The sequence below is a fragment of the Pipistrellus hanaki genome (assembly GCF_964339955.1).
Source record: "Pipistrellus hanaki genome assembly, chromosome: 9".
Classification (NCBI taxonomy): Eukaryota; Metazoa; Chordata; class Mammalia; order Chiroptera; family Vespertilionidae; genus Pipistrellus; species Pipistrellus hanaki.
The window spans coordinates 65,012,239-65,031,140 of NC_140511.1; the positions used below are offsets into that span (position 1 = coordinate 65,012,239).

Below are 18,902 nucleotides of genomic sequence, written 5' to 3' on the forward strand. Positions count from 1 at the left end.
GGTGAAATGTTCCCTTCTGGCTGAAGTTTTCCCTCATTCTTCCAATGTTAAGCTCCCTCTCCTGGGCTTTTACGGTATTTGTTCATTACTCTATTTCTGTAATTATGAACTCATTTTGCAATTTAAGAAATCTATCTGTTGCTGTGCAGAAGTTTTTTATTTTGATGTAGTCACATTTGTTTATTTTCTCTTTAGTTTCCATTGCCCTAGGAGCTGTATCAGTGAAGATATTGTTTCGACATATATCTTAGATTTTGCTGCCTATGGGTTCCTCTAAGATTTTTATGGTTTCCCATCTTACATTTAAGCTTTATCCATGTTGAGTTTATTTTTGTGTATGGTGTAAATTGGTGGTCTAATTTCATTTTTTTGTATATATCTGTCCAATTTCCTAAACACCATTTATTGAAGAGACTGTCTTGACTCCATTGTATGCTCTTGCCTCCTTTGTCAAATATTATTTGAGCATAGTGGTTCTGGGTTCTCTCTTCTATTCCATTGGTCTATATGTCTGTTCTTGTGCCAGTACCAGACAGTTTTGAGAACGGTGGCTTTGTAATACAGCTTGATATCTAGTATTGAGATACCTTCTACTTTGTTCTTCTTTCTCAGGATTGCTGCAGCTATTCAGGGTCACAGCAAAATGAATCATTAGCAAAACAACAAAAAAGCCCACTGCATGAGAGAACATATTTGCCAATGTTATCTCCAATAAGGGTTGAATCTCCAGCATTTATAGGTAACTCATACAACTTAACAAAAGGAAGATAAACAATCCAATAAAAAAAGGACAATAAATAGATACCTTTTGAAAGAGGACATAAGGAAGGCTAAGAGACATATGAAAACATGCTCAAAGTCACTAATTATCCGAGAGATGCAAATCAAAAGGACAATGTTGTACCATCTCACACCTATCAGAATCGCAATCATCAACAAATCAACAAATGACCAGTGCTGGTGAGGATGCGGAGATAAGGGAACTCTTGTGCACTGCTGGTGGGAATGCAGACTGGTGCTGCCACTGTGGAACACAAAATGGAGTTTCCTCAAAAAATTAAAAATGGAACTGCCACTTGACCCAGTGATCCCACTTCTAGAAATATATCCTAAGAAAACCCGAAATACCAATCAGAAAGAATATATTCACCCCTATGTTCATAGCAGCACAGTTTACAATAGTTAAGATTTGGAAATAGCCTAGGTGCCCATCAGCTGATGAGTGGATTAAAAAACTGTGATACATCTACACAATGGAATACTATGTTGCTATAAAAAGGAAGGCACTCCTACCATTTGCAATGGCATGGAGGGAGCTGGAGAGCATTATGCTAAGTGAAATAAGTCAGCCAGAGAAAGATACATATCACATGATCTCACTCATTTGTGGACTATAATGAACAACATAAACTAATGAACAAAAACAGATCCAGAGACAAAGAAGCATCGATAAGACTGTCAAACCTCAGAAGGAAGGTAGGGGTGGGTGGGGGTAAGGGGAAAAGATCAATCTGCATGCATATAAGCATAACCAATGGACACAGACACTGGGGGGATAAGGACATATATGTAATACCTTAATCAATAAAAATCTGTTTGTGTTGCACATGGAAGAGATCAATATATATTTATGCAATTCTAGCACCTAACATAGCTCTTAGAACACATTCTCAAGAATTGTGTATTGGATAAATGAATAATAATGATAATAGCTAACATTTCTTGAGTGTAAGCTATATTTCAGACACTAACTATTTCAAGTATATTGTCTTCACTTAACTCTCACACCAGCCTTATGAATTAGGGACTATTACTATCATTGCCATTTCACAGAGAAGGAAACTGAGACATGGAATTTTCAAGTAAATGTAAAGTTCATGTCATTTATAAAGTGCAAGGACCTTATGCAATTTAGTAAATGTGGACCTGAAATTCTAACTAAGGCAGTCTGGCTGCAGAGTCCAAGATTTAACCCATTTCTGCAGCAGCCTATGGACTGTCTAGGACTCCCAACTTCCAGTCCAGGTGCTCTCTGTACCACAGTACAGGTGTAATCTCTGTCCCCTTTTTTAATTACCAGATGCTGGTTAGCCATTGCCATGAGTGCTATTATCTCACTCACTTGCTCACTCACCCAAGTACTTGTAGATGGGTATAATTATCATAGTTTTTATATGAGAATACAATGAATTTCCTTTGTTCTCACATTTACTAGTAGTGAGTGGCAGAGCCAGGATTTGAATCCAAGTTTGACTGATTTTAACTTCCGTGCCCTTTCTGTATATCACATAGTTACCAGAGAGGGTACACTGGTCCTGAGATCCTTGACACTATGATTGCTTAGTTTTGTGAGGGAACTTATGGGCATTTGGTGGAAAGATAGGAGTCCTTCTGGCATTGAATTGGCCCTAGAAAGTCCTTCCACCATCTGTGACTTCCTCCATGATCATGCCACTGGGAGCTTGGAATCTCTTTTCCAGAACCCAAGTCTTTATCACTCCTTCCCTCTCCCCCTTGACAAGAAGAATTTATGCATAATAAAACACATAAACATGGCACATAGAAGTATAGCATGTATAAGGATGGCAGGTTCTCTGCATGGTTTTTTGGATGTGGGGTGAAGTGGTTGAGTTTTTTGGTAATGTGCCTTCTGCTTTTTAGAAGGCCAGATCACTATTTACTTTATTACATTGAAACATATATTTCATTAAACATAAAAAATTGATAACAGTTAATAAAATAGAAAAATAAATATCATTCAGTTTTAGAATTAAAAAAAAAGAAATAAGAACCTTAGAGATCATCTTTTACTCCAGAGATCTAATACGTGGTGAGCTTGGAGCCACTCTCTCCTCCTTTACTGTGTTGGATGTTGGTTATTTTTTGTTTGTGTGGTGGCAGCACCTGATTTTCTGCTCAGAAATCACTTCTCCATAGTCTCAGTTCAGATGCATGGGGTGGAGTAGAATAGTCTCTTTCCTCAGGGCTGGGTGGTTGACCCAGTGTTTTGGTTAGCGTGGGCGTCTATAAAAAAAAAAAATAGCATAGATGGTGTGGCTTAAACAACACCCCTTCCCACCCCCTCACAGTTCTGGAGTCTGGGAAGTTCAAGATCAAGATACTGGCAGATTTGGTTCCTCTTTTTGTTTTTAGCCTCTGTGCTTAAAACAATGTTTATCACAACAGTAATGTTGTGTTCTGTTAAGTATTTGGTGAAGAAATGCCAGATCTTATGCCAATGTGTGTGGTGTTTGTTTTTGCTTACAGAATCAGAGGAGTACTAACTGATAAATACTCATGGTACATATTATTAATCAATTTTGACACTTTTTGTAGCTGAAGGTAGATGCAGATTTTGAATCCTTTTCACTATGGTGCTTTGGACAGGCAGACATTATCAATCATTAGAATTAGCAGGCAAAATGGAACTCACTTAGAATCTATATTAGTTTTCCAATACTGTGTAACAAGTTAACAAAAATTTGGTGGCTTACAACATCATATATTTATTATCTCAAGTTTTCGTGGATCAGGAGTATGGGCATACTTGACTGTGACATCTGCTTAGCATCCCACAAAGCTGCAATCAAGTTTTAGCTGGCCTGTATTTCTTTATGGAGTTCATGAAGTTGTTGGCCAAATTCATATCTTTGTAGTAGGACTGAGGTCCTCATTTCCCCCCCTTCTCTGTCGGTTGGGGCCACTCTGAGCTCTAGAGGCTGTTTACAGTTCCTTGTCACATGGCCATTTCATAGGCTCCCCCAGGACTCAGCAGTGCTGTCTTCCAGGCTTACAAGAGAATCTTCATTTTCAAGAAGGACCCAGTTCTTCTTTCAAGGACTTTCATCTGATGAATTCAGATAATCTCCCTTGCAAAGAACTGAAAAATCAACTAATTTGGGACTTTGCATCTGTAAAGAATCCTTTTACTTTCCCCGTAGAACCTAATTGACTCATGGGAGTGAGATCCCATCACATGCGTACACCCCATCCACACTCTCAGGTAGTATGTACGGCAAGGGATGGGAATCTTCAGAGGCCATCTTAGGATTCTGCCCAGCACAGAAGCCTTGGTTTAGTGCAAATCCTTTGCTGTACAGATGAGAAAACTGAGACTGAGAGAAGGAAAGCAACTGTCGGTGCACATGGAGTTTCCACTAGCATAACTGGGATGGACTCCACGTCTTCTGCTTTGTACTCTGGTGTTTTTTGAGGTCATTGACTGTAGAACTATGGCTGAGCCTTTTTCAGGTATGTTCAGACTCTGATCATATGGCAACAACCTTTACTTTTTAGTTATATTTGCGCCTTTCTCTTCTCCCCAACTCCCACGGCAGCTAGCTAACAGGTACACAAAATGCTTTAAGTGTTGATTTGACTAAAAATCCAGTCGTTAAGTTTTAGGAATTTGGAGGCAGAAGTGAGATGAAACAATGTCTACTACAAAACCAGTGAGGGATTCATCCACAGAGGGAAGCCTTATGGGACTCTGATGAATCATTAATAGAGTCCCTGTCAGTGACTCTTCTTCCAGCAACAGCTGTGACCTTTAAGAGTTAAGTGTCACCACAGGGACTCTTCCTACAGGGTTGGGCCCCCTGCGTTTCAGCAATTGAAGCCACTTACAAGTTACGGTCATGCTGGGGCTTGAGGAAGAACATGATGAATAGGTGAAAAGGATGTTAAAATGTCAGCTAAAGACCCCAGGTGATCCTCTAGGGAGTGGGTTGGGTTCATAAGAAGTTTTCACTCACCAGCTGTTTTAGGATTTTGAATAGACTTTGTTTCTCTTCTCATAGGGCTTATTAATATGAAATATGTATTTATCTAAATTAATGTGACAGCAAATGAAATCATGTGGGAACTATATATATTAAATATAGTTTATATATTATTTATATAAAACACAAACATATATGGTATAAATAAAAATGTTAAATATATACAATAAAGTATAAAATATTCTATTACCACTTTCAAAGGATTACATTTTTCATAAGAAAGACTTTTCTGAGATTTGGATACCTATACAATTTCTTAGAAAAGAGTCCAATTCTTTGGTGTTTTCAAACTCTGAGCTTAATTCTTGGGATCAGCACATTGTCTGAAAAAAAATAGTAGACTTTTAAAGAATAACAAGGGTCAAGAAATGATTTGTAGAGTGAGGAACAGATATAGGGCAAAAAGGAAAAGGTTTTTTTTTTTTGTTTGTTTGTTTTTTTAAATGTAGTCTTCTGAAAGGCATTTTTGATTGGTTTTCTATTGTTGTGTAATAAATCATCCCAAAACTTAGTGTCTTAAATAAGAAATATTTATTATTATATCTCACAGTTTCTGCCAGTTAAGAATTCAGATGTGGCTTAGCTGAGTGCTTCTGGCTCAGGGTCTCTTACTAGGTGCTAGCCAGGTTTTGTGGGCTTATCTCAAGCTCTACTCAAGGCTCTACCAAGGGAAAATTCTCTTCTAAGCTCATGCACGTGGCTGTTGATAGAATCCATTGAGAGCTGTTGACCAGAGACATTAGTTCTTTTATACATGGATCTTTCTACAGTGCAACTCATAACATGGAAGCTGGGGCTTACCTCTGAGGAAGAGTGGTGGTGATGGGAGAGGAGAGGGGAGAGAAGTGTGTGTGTGTGTGTGTGTGTGTGTGTGTGTGTGTGTGTTTGTGTGTGTGAGAGAGAGTCTTTTTGTAATTTTAATCTTGCTAATTTTGGATGTGGCGTCTTATTACTTTTTCAGTAGTCTCCTCAATCCTTAGAGTGTCTGGCTATTTGAGTCAATTTTCTTAGAGCTATCTGAGTCAGGTCTTCCTCTCAAAAGCATCGATCAACCGTCAAACCTCAGGAGGAAGGTAAGAAAGGGTGGGGGTTAAGAGGAGAGCTCAACCAAAGGACTTGTATAGATGCATATAAGCCTAACCAGTGGACACAGACACCAAGGGGGTGAGGGCATGAGGGTTGGGTGGGGTGGGGGAACAATGGGGGATAAGGACACATATGTAATCAATATATATAGAGAAAAAAATAAATAAAAAGAAAGCTAAAAAAAAAAACCCCAAACTCTAAAACAAGCAAACAAATGAATGACTGCTCACCTGACATCGGAAACACTAAATGTGTTAAATAAAGAGCTCCTTACAAAAACAATAGACTCTTACAAAGGAAAATTTTGGTCTTCAAATCAGATGACAAAAAATTGCTTATTACTATAAAAATGATATTTCTTTAAGTTTAAAAAATTATTAAGGCAGGGTCTCTAGGAGGGCTTATATCAGAAGAGTTCTTCATAATACATTTAACTACATTTTCTCAAAGAATTCTCCTAACAATCATTTTTTGACAGGTTATTATAGTCCTCCTCCTCCAAATGAGAACATGAAGACCTTGTGAGATTTAGAGATATGAAACTGTACACAAGGGCTCCAGATACCCATGGTCTGGAGCCTGTTCCTTAGGGTAGACAGAAGTTTAGCTGCATTTGATAGATTGACTTTGGCTCTCACTGTTATTTTGAATAAGTTGTTATAAAAATATAGACTTCAGAAGCTCACATGTATGGCTCAGTCTGAGAATTTCACATGTTAAAAAAGGAAGATAAAAATGTTCTCCTAGTGAGCTAATCATCACACAGAATGCTCTCCTTAAAGATGGTTCACTTTAGCCTCTTGAATCATCTCTCCAACCACCCAAGTGTCTTCCTAATGAACTTCAGGAATTAAACTCTGACTTTCTATTACTCCTTTCATGAAAAGTCCTTATTCTGTATTTTTAAGTATGATTGAACCATATGCTCTTTGGCCCAAGTTTTTGGCATCTCCAGGTAAGTTCAAGACCAGTTGTGCCATTGATGCTAGGCTGAAAGCTTCATGAAGAAAGAAGTCATGTCTGTCTTGCTCATTTTTGAGTCCCCACTTAGCCTAGAATCTGTCACTGAGCATCCATCCCAAAAAACATTCGTTGAAGAAATAAATTTCTGAAAATTGAGTAGAGAATGTCTAATAAGATAGAAAATTGAGCCGAGACCGGTTTGGCTTAATGGATAGAGCATTGGCTTGGGGACTGAAGGGTCCCGGGTTCGATTCCGGTCAAGGGCATGTACCTTGTTGCGGGCATATCCCCAGTAGGGGGTGTGCAAGAGGCAGCTGATCGATGACTCTCTCTCATCGATGTTTCTAACTCTGTCTCTCTCCCTTCCTCTCTTTACAAAATCAATAAAATATATTTAAAAAAGATAGAAAATTGAGTTGGGATAATCAAGTAAGATTTATGAATTATAATCATAGACACTAGAGTTGAAAATCAGAGATTCAGTAAATTTAGTGGAAAGAAAAGAGAAAATTCAAAAAACCTAAATGCCCATTTTGGTCTGTTAACTCTCTAGCTGAAGGATTTGGAAAGCCATTTGATGACCCTGAGTATCGATGTCTTCACATGTAAAAGGGTCAACAACCCAGAGAGACTCAGAGAATTGCTGTGAGGGTCAGATAAGTTGATGTATATAAAAGCATTTTGCATATTTTTGGATACTCTACATTTCTCTGGTGAAGAAATTGAAGAAAAGAAATGGTGATTCTAATGTGAGATAAAGGAGAGCATTCAATATGAAAACTAGCCAAGTAGGGGGCCCTTTCTCAACCAGCCAACTCTAATTATTGAGAGACCTTGAGGTTTTATCTGGTATATTCACCAGTTGATACCAAATTAAAGAGCATGCACCTTTGAAGACTTTCCCGTTTTGCTGGGCTGAGCCACAATGTCTTTGATATTGATAATTAAAGTAGTAGGGGACAATGGTGACAGAAGGCAAGCTACTCTATATTCTGACCTTATTGACTGAGGAAGCCCTGTGTCTTAACCTGAAGGAAGCCTTAATAAGCTAACTTTGAAGACTCAGGAATATGTTAACTCTTGGTTCCTGAGCTCAGGTAAATGAGTAAGATCTCAAGCTTTGGAATTTAACATTTCTAGATTCAAATATAGGCTAAGTCTCTCACTACTAGTGTAATCCTAGGAGTCTCTGAAGCTCAGTTTTCTCATATGTAAAATGGGCATGTACATTGACCAGTCAGTATGGCTCAGTAGTTGAGTGTTGACCCATGAACCAAGAGGTCATAATTCGATTCCTGGTCAGGGCACATTCCTGGATGGTGGGTTCAATCTCCAGTAGTGGGTGTGCAGGAGGCAGTCAATTGATTCTCTCTCATCATTGATGTTCCTATTTCCCTCTTCCTCTCTCTGAAATCAATAAAAATATTTAAAATATTTTAAAAATATTTTAAATATTTAAAAAATATTTAAATATTTTTATTTAAATATTTTTATGTACAATTAACTTTTGATTATTAAACATATACTATGTACCATGGTCTGTAGTAAGTTCTTTACTTATATATCAAGTTTAATTGAAAGTATCAACCTTATATAATGGTAGTGAGGATTAGATAAAATCATGCAGTAAAATACTTATCTAAGGCACATAGTAACTATTCAGTGAATGTTTGCTGCAATTATCATATTATTAGCTATTATGGAATTTTATATTTCAGGTTTGGTGGCTTGGAGGTTGTGGTTAAGTTTGAAACTGACATTTAAAAAAAATAACAACAATCTAATGCCTTTCTGATATTTAAGTCATACTTCTGAGAATTTATTGGAGCTCAGTCCTCCCTGTGTCTCTGATTCTGATTCGTTAACCAGAGCTTACTTCTTTCTGAAGAGTGTGAGAGGTATCCTGGCCAGGAGAAAATGCAATCTCAACAACTCTGCAATGCCATGACAGATTCAAATTGCCACCCAGAGACTCATCTACCCAAAAAGATGAGAGAATAGAAGATTGATGTGGGTAAGATTCTAGTGCTCTGAGCAGCCTTCATTATAGATGGTATTATGGGTTGAATTGTGACTCCTCTCAAAATTCACATTTTGAGGTCATGACCCTCCAGTAACTCAGAATGTGATTTTATTTGGAGAGATGGTCTTTATAGAAATATTTAAATCAAATTAAAATGAGGTCATTAGAGTGGGTCCTTAGTCAATATTATTGGTGTCCTTATAATATGGAAATTTAGAGACAGACATATAGAGAGAAAGGACACTATGTGAACATGCAGGGGGCCTTCTACAAGCCAAGGGGAGAGGCCTGGAATAGCTAATTGTTTCACACCCCTCAAAGAAATAAATCCTGTCAACACCTTGATTTTGAATTTCTAGCCTCCAGCATTATGAGATAATGCATTTCTGTTGTGTAAAGCACCCAGTTTGTGGTATCCTGTCACAGCAACCCAAGCAGACTAACAGACAATAACATTTTACTAGTAGCTATTGTAAGCCCTCTGTGGTATCCTGCTAGGGTCAGGGAGAGGTGATGGGGAGGAATGACCAACGGTTTTTGGAACTGAAGGAGACCACACCTGGTATTCACTTCCAGTCTTTGGGTAAATATGAGCTGGGATTCCAGAAAGTGTTTACAATAGTCACTTCCCTTAGGTAAGGGAGAAAGGTGACTCATATTAAATAATAAGTGTTTCCTAGGACTAAAAAGTCACTAAAATAGGTAGATTCTGTGAAATAGCCAGCCTGACTCATTGGATACTTTTTAAAGAAGTAAAGACATTGAACATCCATCATAACTAAACCATGGTAAATAACATGCTTCCTATTAGGAATCACTAAGGCACTTTTATTAATAATTGAATACAATATTGATTTCTTAATATGCAAGTGTAGTGTTCTATTTAGAGCTGAAGATATCCTTTAAATGATGTTTTCTAGAAAGTACTTCAATAGTCTACTTTCTCTAGTTACTTTTATAAAAGCATTTAGCCAACTTTTTTTTAAAAAAAAAACCACAGGTAATTTTCAAACTGAACTACAGGAAAAATGGGTTTCAAGTGGTTAAAAACGTATTTATTATATTGTATATATGTATATATCAGTTGGAAGATTCACCAGGAATTTTATACTAGTAACTTAACTGCCTTATTAGATGTACATGTGAAATTAAAAATAAGCCCAACATCAGAACTATTAAGACATGATAGAAATGTGCATTTTAGAATGAAGACAATAGAGCAATAGTTCATAGATTAAAAAGTGTCCTGTGGTCCAACACATTTGGGAAATGCTTTACACTCCTTCTATCTTAGAAAGTCACAGATAATAGACCACATCTGGCATACCAATAGGTAATATAATTCTAGAAAGCCCTTTGGTGAACAAATCTGACATTTATGAGTTTTCTTTTTTTTTTTTTAATATATTTTATTGATTTTTCACAGAGAGGAAGGGAGAGAGATAGAGAGCTAGAAACGTCAATGAGAAAGAAACATCGACCAATTGCCTCTTGCACACCCCCTACTGGGGATGTGCCCACAACCAATCTACATCCCCTTCAATATGGGACCTTTCAGTCTGCAGACTGACGCTCTATCCACTGAGCCAAACCGGTTTCAGCTATGACTTTTCTTTCTTGCCTCTAAGGAATCATGTTCTTTACTGTCTGATATATAGTGTTTTGCAAACTAGTGTTTCATGTATTTTATTCATTTTTTTCTTGTTTTAGGCAGGAGAGTAAATTCAATCCTGGTTCATCCATTTAGGCAATATGTAGAGGTTCTGAAAGAGATTCTTAATTGTATAAGTATTGCAAGTGTTTTTAAATTGTCCAAATTACATCGTATCCAAGTCACTTTGAAGATTTATTTTATACTACCTGCAATGGAAAATAATAGACTTTGAAGTTAGATGTAAATTTGAATCTTGAAACTATCAATACTATTTAACAGGTATGTGATCTTGGGCAAGAAAAGTCACTTCCCTCAACCTCAGTTGAACCTTTGATAAAATGAGATTGGAAAATATTTATCTTAACCACAGAAAATTCTATGCAACATTTTGTTTTTATAGCAAAAATTTTTATATGGATTGGGTAATGTTAAAATAAGTCAGAGTTAATCTATAGTTTGTATTTCTATGAAAACACCTAAAATAATGAGATGATTTATAGTATTAGGAAAAATGTTAATAACATACTGAAATGCTAAAAGCATTTTTCCAGGGAAAACATGTGGGATATAAATTGATTTTTAATTTTAAAAATTGTGTGTGTGTGTGTGTGTGTGTGTATGTGTGTGTGTGTGTGTGTGTGTGTGTTTATGTGAAGGAAACACCATTGGAAAGATATATGACAAACTCGAGAACAGTGAGGAGCAGGACTAAGAAAAATAAAGAATATCCTTTAAAAACAGCTGTATTAAAAATAATAATGGATACATAAAAGTGAATAATAAAAGCATGTAAGGTGGCCCTAGCTGGTTTGGCTCAATGGATAGAGTATTGGCCTGCAGACCTAAGGGTCCTGGGTTTGATTCTGGTCAAGGGTATATAGCTTGGTTGCAGGTCCTCCCTGGCCTGGGCCCTGCTTGGGGCTTGTGCAGGAGGCAACCAATCGATTTGTTTCTCTCTGTCTCTCTAAAAATCAATGGAAAAAATAACCTCTATTGAGGATTAAAAAAAAACAAAAACCAAAAATGATTTCTGAGAGGTAACAGATGCACTTGGCACAAATCACATTGTCAATGCTCAACAGGCAATGAGCATTAGGAGCACATATATAGACAAACAAAATTAGGCAGCAAGGGAGAGCACACCCCAGAGGGACTAGAGTGCTGGACAAGAGAGACTGGAGAAGACTTACGTGGGGCGATTCTAAGAAGAATTTAGGAAGTGAAGGGGAGTTCTGTTTTGAGCACTATCAGGAATTCAGTAACTGGATATTTTGGTAATCTGTACCTAAGAGGGGAGAAACAGAAGGAGTAAATAGTTGATCTCTTCCCATCCATCCACCCACCCTCCACTACCTCCCTGCTGAGGTTTGACAGTCTGTTCAATGCTTCTCTGTCTCTGGATCTATTTTTTGTTCATCAGTTTATGTTGTTCATTATATTCCACATATGAGTGAAATCATGTGATACTTACCTTTCTCTGATTGGCTTATCTTGCTTAGCATATGCATATATGCATAACCATGGACACAGACCAAAGGTTGGTGAAGGCCTGGGATAGGGGGTGTAGGTGGGCTGAGAGAGGTCAATGGAGGAAAACAGGGACGTACGTAATACTTTCGACAATGAAGATTAAGAAAATAAAAATAAAGAAAAAAAGAAAATTAATGAAATTGAAAAGATAAAAAAGGAGTAACCACTAATTTTGGCTAATGCTTTTGGTTGTTAAGAGTCTTTGTCTTTCTTGTGTTCATTATGCTTATTACGCTTAGCATAATGCTCTCCATGTCCATCCATGTTGTTGTGAATGGTAAGAGTTCTTTCTTTTTTACCGCAGAATAGTATTCCTTTGTGTAGATGTATCAGTTTTTCAATCCACTCATCAGTTGATTGGCACTTAGGCTGTTCCCAAATCTTAGCTATTGTAAATTGTACTGCTATGAACATAGAGGTGCATATATACTTTCTGATTGGTGTTTCTAGTTTCTTGGGATATATTCCTAGGAGTGGGATTACTAGGTCAAACGGGAGTTCCATTTTTAATTTTTTTAGGAAACTTCATACTGTTCTCCACAGTGGCTGCACAGTCTGCATTCCCATCAGCAGTGCATGTGGATTCCTTTTTCTCCACATCCTCGCCAGCACTTGTCGTTTGTTGATTTGGCCAAGGCCATTTTCTAACAACTTCTCCATACCATCAATAATCCCCTATCTCCATTTACATGTCTATTTTGTTGGAGATAGACCACTCTACCCAACCCTGGAGTTAATTATGCTGCCACAATGGCTGTACTCCTATGGACTTCACTGTGGTCCTCAGATGATGGAACAATGCTCAGCTGAATAGGAAAAATGCAGTTTGCTTTACATACAGGAGCTTTGTCTTTAGATTTCCTTCCCAGGCTAGTGGAGACTGATTGCTCACCCAATGATGTCGCCACAAAGAGAGTATAGAGCTGTGGCCTATGGGATTGATACCTGTTCCCTCGAGCATCTGTGGCCCTATGCACTGAGACAGGACCAAAGAAAACAATCTTTATTAGGAAATTTTCTGCTAAAGGAGAGAGGAGCTTCCCAGAGGAGAAATTTTTTCATTTTGCAAACATTAGGAGATTTCTTACAGACTCTGTGTGCGTGTGCTTGGGTAGTGAGGGCATTCTTATAGTGTTTGTCACACCCTTGATGAAATAATCCTTGTGAATTCTCATCACTATTAACATTTATTGGGGTTTATTAGTGCTAGGTGCTATGATTTCTATTTGTTATTTTATCTATTGCTAAAAAACAAAATTTAAAATCTCATGAACTACGTATTATTATGAGAAACAAGGTTTGAAAGCTTAGTCATTTACAAAGGGACACTGCTGGTGAGTGGCAGGGTTGGAACATAAATCACATTCTAAAAGCTTCTAAACCTTGTACTCTTAATGGCATATGCAATTAAAGCAACATTCTGCATATACAGATACTTATAGCTATTAGGCTCCCATCTAATGTCACAGAATCAATATCTCCAGGGCTGAGATATAGTTATTGGCACTTAAAAAAAAACTTTCCATGGTCATTCAAATGCTGCTGTTTAACAATTGGTATTTAGAGACCAGTCATGTAGGCTACCTATTCATAGAACTTGGAGTTGGGAAACTGCCTATATTGTTGTTGTTGCTGTTGTTTTTTGTCATCATGTATTCGTCCATTCAATATTAATAGAATACCTACTGTGTCTAAGACTCTACACCAGAAGTTAAAAGGTCATAGAAAACAATGTATCTCAAGAGCTTTATAGATAATATTCAAGGTCTTTTATGTAAATAAATAATTTAGATAGGAAGTGATAAAAAGAATGTTTATTAATGCAATTGAAGTGCTGTGGGTCTTCAGTGGAAGAAGAAATTATTTCCGGGGGTAAGACATTAATGGGAAACTAGTGTTGAGATAGAAAAACTTCAGGGAGAGAGTGATGTTTGAAGTTCTGGTAAGATTTGGGCATATAAAGGGCATTGTTCACATGGTATATGTACTGATTAGCTGTCTATGGCTTTCTAACTTTGAAGAAGTAAGCTGCCATGTTACACAAGGGGTGATGAAGAAGGCCATGTGGCAAAGCATTGTGGATTGCCTCCTAGAGCTGGGAGCAGCCCCTGCTGAGAGCCAGCAGAGGGGCAGGGCTCTCCGTCCTGCCACTGCAAGGAGATGAATTCTGCCAATAACATCAGGGAGCCTGGAAGCAGATCCATCCCAGTTGGGTCTCCAGATGAATTCCCATCCCGACTGACACCTTGATTATAGCATCTCAGAGGATGCAGTTCAGCAGTGTCTAGATTCCTGCCCCATTACTGTCAGGTAATGATTGTGTGTGTGTTTTAAAGCCCCTACATTTTTGGAAATACGTTATGCAGCAATAGATCTAGAGTCTAGCACCAATACAGATTTATTTCCTTAGACTGTAGACTAGCACCAATACAGATTTATTTCCTTATTGAGGACTATTCACTTTTTTTTTTTGGTCTTGCCTTACTAAATAATCCTATATAATAAAAGGATATTATGTAAATTGTTCCCTTGACCGGTAGTTTGACCAGGAATTCAACCAGGAGTTGGTCCAGGGGGTGGGGCCCACTGGCCAACTGCCCAAAGCCCCTTCCCCTGGTTGGCTCGGCCTGATTGGCTCTGATCAGGGTGGGCCAGCCAGACCCCACCCATGCCCAAATCTGTGCACTGGGCCTCTACTACTAAATATAACATGCATCTTAAATATATGTCCTTATGGACTAGAATTTCATTGTACAGTACAGATTTATTTGCAAGGCTGGAATTCTGAATTGAAGATTATTTTTAAAAAAAGATATGGCCAGATCCCTTCTAATGTGAAGTAACACTTCAATTTTCTATTAACAGTGTGTGAGAGCATAATTTTCCTTACATCACAGCATTTAATAGGCATTACCATTCTTTCACAGTTTTTGCCAGACACGTTGATAGAAAGCGGTTATCTCATCATGACTAATTTGCAGCTCAGTCTTAGTAAAAAATGAGCCACTTTTCCATGTTGCTTGACTTTTCTTGTTTTGATTTCTTGAAAATTAGCTCTGCTCGTCTTGTTGTTTACATGCACAGAGAATTAGACATCGAGGATCAAACTAGAGGCACTTCTTTCCAATCCCTTTCAGAGCTTCCTTCACGTCTTGGTTCCTCAGGCTGTAGATGAGCGGGTTTAACATGGGGATCACGATGCCGTAAAAGACAGAAGCCATTTTTTCTTGTTCTCGAGACTCCTGGGACCCGTGGTGCAGGTACATGTAAGAGAGGGTCCCATAGAAGATGGTGACTGCTGTCAGGTGGGAGGCACATGTGGAGAAGGCTTTTCTTCTCCCTGCAGCAGAGGATATCTTCAGGATGGCAGCCAGGATATACGTGTATGAAAAGATGATAACCGACACGGTGAACATCAAGTTAAACCCTACAAAGACGGTCAGGAACATGATGCTCAAATCGATGTTGGAGCATGAGAGAGCAAGGATCGGGGGCTCATCACAGAAAAAGTGGTTAATTTTATTGGATTTGCAGAAGTTCAGTGAGAAAGTCAGACTGGTATTTACAGAGGCATTTAGGAAGCCCATGAGGTAGGAGCCAACTAAGAGTTGAATGCAGACTCTCTGGGTCATGACTACTGGGTAGTGGAGTGGGTTACAGATGGCCACATAACGGTCCACGGCCATCGCCGCAAGGATATAGCAGTCGCTTGTTGCAAAAGTGCCATAGACAAGTAATTGCACCATACAGCCCATGAATGAGATGGATTTTCCCGTTTCTAAAAAGTTTTGCAACATCCTGGGAGTGATAGCAGAGGTGTAGCAGAGATCAACAAAGGCCAAGTGTTGGAGGAAAAAGTACATTGGGGTGTGAAGGCAGGAATCAATCTTGATGAGTAGGATCATCCCCATATTACCCACGAGGGTGGTCACATAAATCACAAGAAACACCATGAAGAGGATATGCCAAGATGAGTGCTGGCCAGCAAATCCCAGAAGAATGAATTCAGTCACCTGAGTGCCATTGCTTTGTTCCATGACTAACAAAGACTAGGAATCACCTGAAAAGATACAAAGAAAGAAACGCAGAGAAAGCTAAGATCATTGTGATCCTTGAACTAATTCTATAATTGGAAATGGTGTAAAAATTTGGTTTCATAGCGGGGTTAGAGAATATTTTCTATGACATAATTGACGTATATTTTAAAGGCTGGACTTTGACATCTGACTGAGATAATTTCATATACAGCTGGAAAAAATTGCCATGGGCCAGTATCTGTGATCCCAGGGTGAAAACTGATTGGCATTTCATAAATATATCAGTACTAGAACATACAAAACATACTTTTATTTAATTATGTTTTTTTATGCCCTCACTATTTTTTCAATGTGCCAATCATTGCATCTGAAATCTTGATACACCTGTTGAGTTCCAACTTATTTCTGTATTCTTATTTTATCCTTTCCCCCTTCTTAGTGACTATTTTCTGCAATCAAGAGTTCACGGACACATGGAGTCTTTTATGTATGTGTTTATCAAAGATTTTATGGTAAAGGATCATTTTCTTTCTAACACTTTCTGTTTTGGACGAATATTTTGTAAAAAGCTACAAAAAGGTATTAGTGTTGTTAAAATCCTATAATAGTTTTAAATGTTCCACTTCAATTTCTGTAATTATTTCATCATAGAGTGGAAACAGAGTCCTAGGACTGGTGCTGGTTCATGGACCACACATTGAGTAACATGCTGTATGATGTCCATCCAACATAATTTACCTATGTGTTTTCCTAGTCATGGATAACAGATTGCCTACAACTTGTCTCCACTGCAAATAACTCAGTGTGGAAATTTTTCTATAGTATAATCCTAGAAACAAAAATTTTGTGTCTGAGGGTATGCAAACATTTAACTTAATGAAGTTTTCTCAGACCACTTTCCATAATGTAAGCACCAATATTAACTCCTGCTAATTGTACATGGGGGTGAGAAGGTTCCCATCTCCTAATTCCTTGTGAACATTTTCTTAAAATATTTTTGGCCAAGAAAAGAGTTGTAAAATAATATCTCATTTTTAATATGTTTTTCTCCCCTTAATTACAAGTGGACTTGATCATTATCTAGTATTCTTCTTAGAATACTGGGATTCTATTTTTTGTCAATTGCCTATTCACATTTTTGTCAATGTTTCTATAAGTTGTTTTTTATTTTATCATTATATATTTTTTAATTCTCACCTGAGGGTATTTTTCCATTGATTTTTAGAGAGAGAGTGGAAGAGAGAGAGGAAAAACAGAAATATAGATGTGAAAGAACACATTGATTGGCTACCTCCTGTAGGAGCCATAACCAGGGCTGGGGCCAGGGAGGAGCCTAGCAACTGAGGTATGTGTCCTTAACAGAAATTGAACCCGGGACCCTTCGGGTCCACAGGCTGACACTATATTGACTTAGCCAAACCGGCTAGGGCTAGTTTGCTTTTTAGATGTTCATTGTCCCAGATTTTAATCTTTATTCCAGATTTGAATTTCTTGTTACCTGTTAACTTGAGAAAGAGTTTCTCACATTCTAGCATCTGTTAATTTTGTCTATAATATGCTTTGTAGAGCTGAAATCCATAAATTTGAACTAATAATTCATCATTTTGATTTATTATTGATTTTTTGGAAAAATAATGGAATAAAGTTCATTCTATTCCCTTGGTTATTACCCTCAGGAGACTAAAAAGCAATAATAATTTTTTTTTCTTTCTATACTGGATTGCTGACACGTTATAATTCTTGCACTGTGAACACTTTATATCATGCACATAATTTGACAAATGTTACTATGTTTCTCAATATTTGCTTTAAAAAGAAAGCAGGCTAATAGCACAGAGAGAGTATCAGTGTGTGTGTGTGTGTCTATGTGTATGTCTCTGTGTGTGCAAAATATTTAAATACTTTAAAACCATTAAGAGATTTGACTTGTTATTTTAAAGCTTACTCAGACAAATACTTGGCTCAACTGTGCTATAGGAAAAATTTACCAAACATTTATGGGACAACTAATCCTAATATGCAATCTTTTCCCATAACTAGCAAAAGAGAACATTCCCAACTCATTTCATGAGGCTAATGCAATCTTGACAACAAAGTAAGTAAAATTTTAGAAGAGAAAATGGAAACCAATGTCACTTGTGAATATAGACGCAAACAGCTTAAATATACACATCCATAATCAAATCTGTCCCTGTATGAAAGAAATGATTGCTGGGGCCTCACAGGAGTTTCCAGTGAACAGCTATTCACCCCTTTCCCAGGATTTGAACAGGTCGAGGAATAAAGAGAGTGTCTATATGGAGACCATACTATCATGTTCAGCTAGTTGGGGATTTACTTAGTCAGGTTTCTTGCTGCCAGTGAACACTATAACTAGACAGTTTTGGTGGCATTGCCTGGTGGAGACCTCCTGAACATTTTGGGGAAGAGCCTCTGGAATGCAGAGTAGCACAGGCTTCAGCAGGCTGGCTAACCCCAAGAGGCAAAGGGCAGAACAGAGCATGCCAGTTGTTCTCAAGTTTACCAGTCTGCTGTGTTACTCCACCTTTCTGGGAACTGAGGGAATAAACCGGGAAGAAGGTGCCTCAAATGACACAAATTTAGGTCCCTTTGCAAGAAGGAATCATCAGAAACAGGAGAAAAGGTATTTTCCATCTGCAATCAAGACCAAGTTGTATACCCTTCACTCTTTTTCCTCATGTTAATTTACAAATTTAAGGTAATTTCAATCAAATGCTTGAAAGAATTTTATGTGCACCTTCACAGACCTACAAAGTGTATGTGGAGGAGAAAAGAGCTAAAAATAATTGAGAGAATTTTAAAGAAAA

At 37.7% G+C, this 18,902-nt stretch overlaps 1 protein-coding gene across 1 annotated transcript; it reads right to left on the minus strand.

The window, feature by feature from the left end:
* Positions 1 to 15,144: 15,144 nt before the first annotated feature.
* On the minus strand, positions 15,145 to 16,077 carry LOC311628110 (putative olfactory receptor 5AK3; the record flags this gene model as incomplete). Its single annotated transcript, XM_084894994.1, has 1 exon — positions 15,145 to 16,077. The coding sequence occupies exon 1, from the start codon at positions 16,072 to 16,074 to the stop codon at positions 15,145 to 15,147; it is 930 nt and encodes a 309-aa protein (XP_084751120.1). The 5' UTR covers positions 16,075 to 16,077.
* Between the last annotated feature and the right edge of the window lie 2,825 nt (positions 16,078 to 18,902).